The sequence below is a fragment of the Penaeus chinensis genome, chromosome 33, assembly GCF_019202785.1.
Source record: "Penaeus chinensis breed Huanghai No. 1 chromosome 33, ASM1920278v2, whole genome shotgun sequence".
NCBI classification, from domain to species: Eukaryota; Metazoa; Arthropoda; class Malacostraca; order Decapoda; family Penaeidae; genus Penaeus; species Penaeus chinensis.
Genome location: NC_061851.1, coordinates 24,119,415 through 24,129,414, shown reverse-complemented (window position 1 = coordinate 24,129,414; position 10,000 = coordinate 24,119,415). Strand labels below are relative to the sequence as shown.

The window sequence follows — 10,000 nt, the reverse complement described above, 5'->3', positions numbered from 1 at the left end:
ATCATGAAATTAAAATTAGTCAAGTCAGGGTCTTTATTCTCATTGATTTTATTAGTATATAAATCTCTTTCAACAAATTTCAGCACAAAATACACCCAAGGAAGCAAGCAGTGGCAATAAAGACAGCAACGAAGGGGAGCAGGAAAAGAGCACAGACACAAAGGAGAAGGATAGCGAGAGTGAGGAAGAAGACCTTGATATTGATGCTGCTATTAAGGTAATGTATACTAAAGATTATTATTTAGAGATGTGCCTGTTCATGTATTCAGTCACATATATTTAATGAACTTTTATGATATATCTGCGCTGTTTCTTCCCTTCTCTCTTGATTCTATCTTTTTTCTTGGCATCATCATTGTCCTGGTTGACATTGTTTTCCTTTTCCTTCTGCCCTTCTTGATCTTGTCTTTTAGACCTTCAATGCAGTAGCTTCAGATGGCATGACTGTATGCCACAATCACTGTAATTTTAGTTTCTTGAGTCACGAAGGAGTAAATATGTTCTGCATATCTGACCTGTTTACAAATTTCCTTGTTTATTGGAAAGATTTTTAAAAATTATTTTATTATCTCTCTTGTTATTATTATAATAATAACAATATTGATATTGCTAGCATTATAAAAAAAACATTTTCCTGCAAATTCAAGGAATGGAAAAATCAGGTGGGGTGACTAGGGCCTACTTATTGACTCCTTGGTGGCTGAGTACTTGTAGAGGCATCTGTATATAACAAAATTCACGAAAACACTACAGTAGACAGTATATAAATCTGTGGCCAATGGTTGCATCAGCAAAATATATTATTGGAAATTAATTCTTTGTTTCTCCTTGATAGGCTGATGTCTCAGAGCTTCAGAAAGATGGAGACAAGAAAGAGAGATGCCGAAGAAGGTTTCAGCAGGTTGAGTGTGCAGCCAAAAACTGCATATTTATTAACACGACCCTTGAAAACCCACTTGAACTCGCCATGAAGATCATGGACAGCATCCTTGAGACCCAGAAGCAGCGTACTAAGAAGCTTCTCAGGATGATTCCGGTGCAGAAGACGTGCAAGGCATTCCAGAAGGACATAGAGGGTGCGCTTGAGACCCTGGCCAAGTCATACTTTGAGAAGGAGAGCAAGACATACTGCATAGTTTCCAAGATCAGAAACAACAGCTTGATCAAGCGCGAAGACCTGACCCAATCTCTCATTACTGTGCTTCAGGGGGCCAATTCGGATAATGCCCCAGACTTGAAAACTCCTGATGTTGTTGTAAATGTAGATGTGATTAAGAATGTCTGCTGCCTTAGTATTTTGCCAGGTTATTTTACTCCTTATTGTAAATATAATTTAGTGGGAATAGCTAATAAAAACAAGGAACAGGAAAAAGAACAAGAGAAAAATGGTACAGATAAAGTAAAAGAACCAGAGCCAAAGGATGCTGCAGGAAGTGAAGAGGTTGTTAAAGATGAAACAAGTGAAAGCAAGAGTCAAGAAAGTAGTGAGAAAGATGCCAAACCTGAAGGTGATGAGATGAAAGAAGCTTGAGGGTGAAATGGAAGAGAAACCAAAGCTGAATAAAGGATTTTTCTGACTGTAAAATTTTTGTAGATGTTTAATTTCTTTCCTATACCAATGCAAATTAGGTATATAGCCAATTCTCAAACATAAAAAAAAGACTATAAGTAGTTAACATTATATAAATATAAATTGTAAATCATGTAAGATTGCTAACCTTATTGAACAAAAGGCTGTAATGTATATAGAAAGACTTACTGAACTACAGGCTTTGTTGTATACAGAAAAATAAGAAATTATATGAAGAACATGATTCACAAGGCACATATGTTGGCATTTTAAAGTGGGACCACACTACAGTTGATATAAAATATTTTGTTAATTAATACCTCCAGCATGATTTTTATCAATATTTCATAGTTCATTATATATGGGAATTAATGCTAAGTAAGAGGGAGAAAAAATTAGGGTTGCATTTTTCTGCCTGGTTAATGAAACTGAATACATCTAGGAATACTAGCATGTACAGAATTTTTATAGTGAAAAAAAAAAAAAATTGATATTCATTTCATTATATTCATATATGTTAAAAATAATATCTCTTTACTGTTTTTTTTTTTTTTAATTTACCATAACATTTTATTGACTGAATTTAATGAAGATGTCTGATTTCTTAATAGGGCAGTAAATGTGAGAAATGTAATATAAGATCTCCACTTTTGGGAAACTGATGTTATTAATAAATACTTTATGTATCATTTAAATAACTGAAATAAAAATGTATTAAAACAGTCTGTTTGTTTTCTTCTGTGGAAGAGTACCAAATTTGAAGACTGATTTGATTTAACTTTTTTAAAACAGAAATGCTGAAATAAAGAATTGTCTTAGATGCGCTGAAAGGCAGTTTTATCTTAGCGACTATATGACTATGAAAAGTAATATATCTTTTTATTCTGGCCTGATTAGGGACTATATATCTATGTGTTTTTAAATATGTTTGCTCCTGTGTATTGAATAATATTGATGGTTATCTCATTTTTGGGATTAGGGAAGAGTTACCTATTTTCAGGCAGGAAGTAGAAAAGAAGACTTTCCCACTTTCTAGTATACCACCAAGCTAAGTTTGCTGATACAATAGTAGGTTTAACACAGCAGAATCCAAATCAAGGCTTCAAAACAAATGTCTGGTTATTTGTTTAAGCAGGAGGAATGTGTGTTAGCAGCATAAGAATTCTCTTTTGGGCTGCCACTTCATAATTTTTTTAACATAAAGGTGTTTTAATATACCTCTTTAACATGTCAACAATAAAGGTGCCTGATATTAGTGTAATTAGAGACACATCTTGCTTCCCCTTTTCTCTTTCCCCCTGTCTCTCTCTCCCCTTCCTCTCATTTTCTGTCTCCATATTTCTTTGGGTGGAGCAGGCCATTTTTGAGAGACATTTTCAGGCCATATAAGATGGGTATTTGGACATGTATAGTGATAAGTTAGTGATAGTGATAATGATTAGCTCCTCTGAAAGGCCCTTGGATACTTTCGCATACTATATTTCCACCGCTTATGATGTCCCTCTGCTTCTTCTCTCACTTTCTCTCTGTCTCTTTCCCCCATTCCAATTGCCCATCTTTCTCTCTTTGTATTTCTTATCACTGTTAGATATATAGAAAAATATATATAGAAAAAAATATAGAAAATTATGGGACAATACTCTTTGCTTTTTTACTTGCCTTATACAAATAAAGATTTATAAAAACAACTTTTAAAACATTTTGGTTTATTATAAAATTACATTTTGGTCAGTATTGTTTTCTTAAATGTTACACTGTATTTCTGGTGCCATTACAGGTACTGCTTAGCCATCGAACGAAGAAATCTGTGCTTCCGGACCTTGGCTGCTTCCCTCTGGATTTCATCATTATTATTTGAGTTGACTTCCAGAAGACTCATCATTTTCATCTAGGAAGAGAATATAAAGATTTAAAAAAAATTATATATATTTCAATGAATACCAAATGAATGTCTTTCTGTGTAATATATATATGTATTTCTCTGTAAAAGATCTGATCATTATCACCCCATGAATCTGTCTTGTTAGTACACTTGAAAAAGAACATCAAAATTCAGTTCCTATTTTCAGAAGGTATCATACTGAGAAAATTCATTTTCTTTAGAAAGTATAACATATCAGCAAAGCATCAAAGTCTGTTACACATCTCAATAAACTTGCTACCGAGAGAGAGAGAGAGAGAGAGAGAGAGAGAGAGAGAGAGAGAGAGAGAGAGAGAGAGAGAGAGAGAGAGAGAGAGAGAGAGAGAGAGAGAGAGAGAGAGAGAGAGAGAGAGAGAGAGAGAGAGAGAGAGAGAGAGAGAGAGAGAGAGAGAGAGAGAGAGAGAGAGAGAGAGAGAGAGAGAGAGAGAGAGAGATAAGAGAGAGGGAGACAGACTGACAGATGTGGTGAGAGAGAGAGAGAGAAAAAGAGATAAAGCCTTCTCACAGCTTTGTCACGGCGCTGAATCTCTCCACGTTTCTGATGCATGTTGATTATAAACTCAATGAGGGAGACATCCCACAGGCAGCAGTAGTAAGCATCCATGGCATCCACAGAGTTTCGCTCTTGAAGGCATCGAAGGGCTGTGCTGTAGTCAATGTTCTCCAGGAACTGACACAGGATAGCAGCCTGGAAGATGGAAAAGAAAGGAAAATAAAAATTATTGTCATAATATAATACAAAAATATAGTGTACGTGATTTCTTACAAATCAAAAAATATATGATGATATATAGGCGATATACTATTTCCTATAAATCTGATAATAATTATTTTTATAAGATGGATATCAAAATAAATGATTGAAAGATAAAAATACATAAAAATTCAGTAAAGTATCAAATCAATCCTTCATATTCAAGACCTACTGTTAGCTTCATCTCAAAGAGTTCTCAACTGCCTTCCTAGAACTTACCTGAGTATAACAATTCAAGTTCATGCAGCAGCGAATCATTCTCCTAATGATTCCATCTGTGAGAACGGTCTGGACAACACCATTATCATTTCGTAGGAAGTCTGTGGCCACGAAAACAGCAGTGAGATAGCTGGCCAGAGCATTGTGGTACTGGTCATTCATGTAGGCCAAGTCAGCTCTTGAGAGATGCCAAGATGTGCAAAGGGCAGCATTTGTCTGTAACAGTTAACAAAAAGGAAAAGAAAATGAAAAAGAAACCATTGCCAAATATACCAAATGAGCTAAACTACTAACAAGATTTAAATTGTGCCTCAAACCAAAATCAACAAAGATATGAGAAAAGGACAAAAATACAAGCAATGTATTCAAGAAGTACCAAATATAATGAACTAGGCAAACCAAAACAGTTACTTTAAATATTTACATGTATATAAAACTGACAAACAGAGAGAGAGGCTCTTACGTGTGTGCCAGAAGGGTAGAGTCTTGTGGCGTGCTCTACTGTCCAGGCAAGTGTGTCTCGAATACACTGCATTGAAACCACTCTGGAAGCAAGATATATTCTATATATTATGTATATAATGTGAAAGACTGATAATATACATCTTTACATAAACACACACAAACACACACACACACACACACACACACACACACACACACACACACACACACACACACGCACACGCACACGCACACACACCCCTGAAGGAAGAATTTACTTTCAGTTTTGAAAATTGGATCTCATCATTTCATGAATAGTAAATGTACCATTTCTTATTTATCCTCATGTCAATATGGGATTATGCTTTTGTCATTCAACCTAAATACAAGCACACAATGACAAAACAAAACTCACGTGTCAACGGTTGGTGGCCACATAGCCAGGTGGTCAATGTGAACAGCATTACTGGGTTCTTGATTTAGGATGTTGAGCACATGGCCCAGGAGAGAGATCATGATGGAGAGGCAACTTGGCTCTCGGACGTTTGATAGGAAATCGAGGAAGTCTGATCTGCTCATAATACCTATTTGAGAAGAATAAGATTTCCTGTAGAATATATACTATACAAGACTTTTTTTTTTTTTGTAAAGCTGCTACACTACTTTACTACTGATTTCAAAAATGCTATTTGTAAATTTCATTATCTATAGAAGATCAACAGGCCAAGTCCTACTTTATTTCCTACAGTGTAAACAATGCCTACAAAATCTTGAAACAAAGGTTGGGCTATTCACCTGTGTCATGATGTCGCTCCATAGCAATAGACTGGCCAGAGCTGGAACGCTTGTGTTGGATACTTCCTCCCATTATCCCAACCACTGCAGCAGAAAGAAAAGGTTTTCAGAACTTATTATCATATAACACTCCTTATCAAAATAAATTTCTATCTGACTGTGTAACTTGTATTCTGTATCTCATTAATTGCTTGCTATACAAAGTATCCATGACATGAAGGTATAAATGTAAATATGAGTAAAAAAGGCAATGTCTTCTAAGCCTCAAATCCAGTCTATATAAAGTAAAAGTAAAAAAATAACAAACAACAACAGTGCAACATACCTACTTCCCACAAGTCATACCAAACCTTCTTGTTGGTATGTTTCTCCCTGAGAGCATGTGCTGTTGCTGCAAGGGGTCTGACAAGGGCCAAGAGAGGCAGATGTGAGGGAAGGGATGTTCCTCCCAGTAAGCTAGTCCACTCTCCAGCATTGAGTAACAACAGGACACACCTTGGTAAGGAATGTGGCTTGTTAATCTAAAGATAACTTTCAAAAATGGTTAGAGGTATCTAAAGTATCATTATCTATTCAATACATACATACAAGGACATGCACAATTTCCCTATTAATCTATCTTTCTCTCTCTCTCTCTCTCTCTCTCTCTCTCTCTCTCTCTCTCTCTCTCTCTCACTGTGTCTTCTCTGACAACAGGGTATCCTCATACCAATTATTAACCCCAGTCCAGGGTGCAATACCATCACGGCCAGTGTGACCTCCAAGACACTGCCTTGCCTCATTGGTAAGTTCTGCCATGACGGAGTCTGAAGAAGAGGAAATTAAAAAATGTAAATAAATATTGCCATTCTGTCTGTCCTGCCTCCCAAATGTATGACAAATTAGTGTTTCCTATCATATTTTTTTTGGGCACAAACAAGAAAACTTATTTTATTTCAATTTTATTTTATAATCAATATGAAATGATTTTAGTGTTTGTGGTTTTAGTTATTTTCAAACTGAAATCCTCAAACTTCTTATTATTTGAATTCAAAATGTATTAACTTAAAATATTAAAATTATATACATATTAATCTATCAATACCAAAATCAAAGCAGTTTAAAAATACCAGAGACAGACATACTGTTCACACATGGGAGTTCATGCAAACAATGTTGTATTTTGGTCAAGAGAATCATCCACATAAGCAACTTGCACAGTCGAGGTGTTTCCCTCCCTTGCAGTTTTGTTGCATGGCTGTTTGCTTCCTCTAGAAGGTCCAGTGCACTTTGGAAACTCTGGAACGTATAGAGAAGAAAAAAATGTATGATAATGCATATGAATGATGTGCAATTGTTTTTATTTCTATTCTTTATAAAATAAAATAAATATTAATTCAATAAACACAAGAATGAGTTAATGTGAGGAGAAATATCCACTAAATTGTCATTGCCTGAACATATGTTAGATATCACTTTCTACTCCTCTACACTATATACTTAGAAACAATGCAACAGATAATACAATATAATAACAAAAATAATTTGGAAAACAAGGTTATACATACCTTAGCTTGATTAAGTTCTACAGCCTTGGCAATGTAGATATACACAAGGTCTCTTGGTGGACTGGCTGGCAATTTCATCAGTGTGTTATATATAGGGATTGGCATCTCCCACTGTACCAAGAAGAAGAAGAAGAAGAAGAGGAAGAAAGAAAACATGAAAAAAAAAAGTGAAGAAAAAACAGAATTAGTACCGGCTGAACTCTAAGTGGTGGTAAAATGTATGTCTCAGTATGAAATATCACTCTATCATAAATCAAAGTATCAATCAGTTTTAGTAAATATTGGTCCATAATCAGTAATAACGACAATCAGTCCAAGTATACTCAAGTAATATCAGGTTTAAACTCCTTAAATATATGAACTGTTCAAATCATTCTAAACTGAACAGCATCTAACCTTTGTGTTCAGTTCTGTAATTTCCTTTTTGGGGATATCAGGTCTGGCTGGCAAGGCTGTTTTATACTGCATAACAGAATCCTTTAGAAGGTCTGGTTTGTATGAATGGATCAAATCCCATATGAGGTCATTCAATTCACCTGAACCTGTTGAATATTAATAAAGTAGTATTTATTTTAATACATTATCTAAATTCCTAGATGATCTAGATGAAAATTTACTGTTCAGGGAAATAATATTTTACCAAAATGTTCTAATTTCAGTGTAGCTCACAGTTTGCACCCCTATTTATTTGTATCTGATATCACTGAAAAATACTGCTCTTTCTTTGATTTCCTACATCATAGCAGTCTTTTACCAACCAGGAAAAATGCCTGAGAGCTAAACCAGTTATATAATAATATTACTTATTTAAAGTAACTAATCAAAATAATGAGCCCATTTACCCAGCATTTCCACATCAGAAGACTTCTTCATTGACTTGATTCTTGACTCCTCATACTGTGGCCACATCTCCGTTAGCTCATCCTGCTGGAAGAGGCTTTTCACCGGGTTGCAAGTCATAATGGCAGGCACCAATACCTCACTCATTTTTGGTCCGAGGTTTACTGAAAACAGGAACATGCGCACTCTTTCCCTCTGGGTGGTGTCTAACTGGTTCATTTTAGCGGCGAGAGTCTGGGGGAAATTTTGAAAAAGGTGCTTTCCTTAGCTGAATTTCACTTACAGGAATCCTTAGAGTTTGTACAGAATAACTGTTAGGATTATAGTAACTTGTAATATTATCCTATTTCTGTGTCAATTTATCATTCTAAAATGCAATGGGAAGTATGCACCAATAAATAATAAACAATATTATTGTAATGATACAAAAAAATTATAATCAGGTAGTAGTGTCCATTCATAAATCTTTAAAAAATATTATGAATATATAACAGTATGACAAATGTGAATGGAAACTGCCTGAATCTATACTATTTCAGGCAAATTCAGCTCATCAAGGCAACAATTAGTGAATGACATCATAATGGAATTCACCTCTAACTCAAGAAATGGTGCAGACCCATATTCTTTATATTGAAAAATTAATTAGTTTTATGTAATACCTGAAAAATACAAAACCTTTATCATTAAAAAGTAGTTGCAGGTAAGCATTTCTAAAATGATAAACCTACCTGAATGAGGAACTGCACTCCTGGCTTACCAGCCTGAGCAAGAGCAATTGGGTAACTGCTCTGCCACACTTCTCCTTCAAACACATTGCGTACAGTGTTTAGAGTCTGGACCTGCCCAGAAAAATTAAGGAAGTTGAGTCAGATACTATTTTCAAGAGATAGTATTTAGTACAATAGCTGTCTTTATTCTTTAGTGAAAGTCACCATATATAACATATATTTCTTCTTTATTACTTATGATAACACAAGATGTCAAGAAAATGTATATACACTCATACCTAATTTTAATGGACAAAAGAGGGAAAACATTGATCTGATATTGCCAATCCTTAGTTACTGACACCATGTCTGTTTTGGCTCATATCAATTTCATTATTAAAGAAAGGGCAATAATACAGTACTGTACTTTTAATCAAGCATATCATCCAATCAGCTGAGTAAAATAACTGTAGATATTAAATTTTTTCTTTTGTCATATCAATCATGTGCCTGATTCACAAATGTATCTCTTTCTAAATTTCTGATTAACTCAAGCTTTTGTGCTTCTATTGAATTCACCTTCTTACAACAAGATTTTAGAAAATGACAAGTCCTAAACAATTAAACTCATTGAAACCTGAAAAAAGGGGTAAACTATGTTGTGATAAGCTACATGCAGTAGCACTAATGTAAAGAAAGTAAATAGTCCTGCCAACTAGCAGTCAGCTTGTGAAACAGTGGTTCATGTCCTGTGTTGCCACAACTCCATCTGCAGCACATGGGACTCACATACTGAGTTGGCTGGTCTAGATTTTGTCCATTACTTCTGATATCAGTTTAACCTAACGTCGCTGGGGAAAATGAATAAAAAATGGGGAAAATGCTATGCTCATTTTTTATATTTTTTGTGAAATGTTTCTGCACATAGATGGTTCTGCTAGTGCTTAAACACAAAAGAGTCAATTAGTAGACCTTGTGACCTTACCTGATGACACCTTTCCTTGAACTGGTGGGAAAAATGTATTTTTTACTAGAGGTATGAATATAAATTGTGTTATTTTTATTATAAATATTATAATTACTATAATGTTATAAACATTAGTAACAGCAAAATAAGATAATGTAAAATATTTTTGTAAATAAAAAAAAAGGGTAAACGGGCAAGACAGGCAGCACTCGTAATTGGCTGACTGGTGACTT

The 10,000-nt window shown here is 34.8% G+C and overlaps 2 protein-coding genes across 4 annotated transcripts in view; one reads left to right on the top strand and one right to left on the bottom strand.

Moving 5' to 3' along the window:
• The window catches only part of LOC125043168 (THUMP domain-containing protein 1-like), a 6,764-nt gene extending 4,471 nt beyond the window's left edge, over positions 1–2,293 (top strand). The window contains exons 3-4 of the mRNA XM_047639160.1: positions 84–217; positions 836–2,293. Coding sequence (XP_047495116.1) covers positions 84–217; positions 836–1,531 — 830 coding nt within the window. The 3' untranslated portion in view covers positions 1,532–2,293. The remainder of the gene's footprint in view (positions 1–83; positions 218–835) is intronic.
• Positions 2,294–3,259: 966 nt separating this feature from the next.
• LOC125043167 (integrator complex subunit 8-like) overlaps positions 3,260–10,000 on the bottom strand; it is a 14,765-nt gene continuing 8,024 nt past the window's right edge. For 2 of the 3 annotated variants that reach the window (XM_047639157.1, XM_047639159.1), the window contains 13 exons: positions 8,822–8,932; positions 8,093–8,324; positions 7,647–7,792; positions 7,251–7,361; positions 6,813–6,981; positions 6,413–6,509; positions 6,029–6,198; positions 5,704–5,787; positions 5,324–5,492; positions 4,928–5,009; positions 4,465–4,680; positions 3,997–4,179; positions 3,260–3,458 (listed from right to left, as the gene is read on the bottom strand). In XM_047639157.1, coding sequence (XP_047495113.1) covers positions 3,342–3,458; positions 3,997–4,179; positions 4,465–4,680; positions 4,928–5,009; positions 5,324–5,492; positions 5,704–5,787; positions 6,029–6,198; positions 6,413–6,509; positions 6,813–6,981; positions 7,251–7,361; positions 7,647–7,792; positions 8,093–8,324; positions 8,822–8,932 — 1,887 coding nt within the window. In that variant the 3' untranslated portion in view covers positions 3,260–3,341. The remainder of the gene's footprint in view (positions 3,459–3,996; positions 4,180–4,464; positions 4,681–4,927; positions 5,010–5,323; positions 5,493–5,703; positions 5,788–6,028; positions 6,199–6,412; positions 6,510–6,812; positions 6,982–7,250; positions 7,362–7,646; positions 7,793–8,092; positions 8,325–8,821; positions 8,933–10,000) is intronic. The other variant, XM_047639158.1, reaches the window with a different exon arrangement.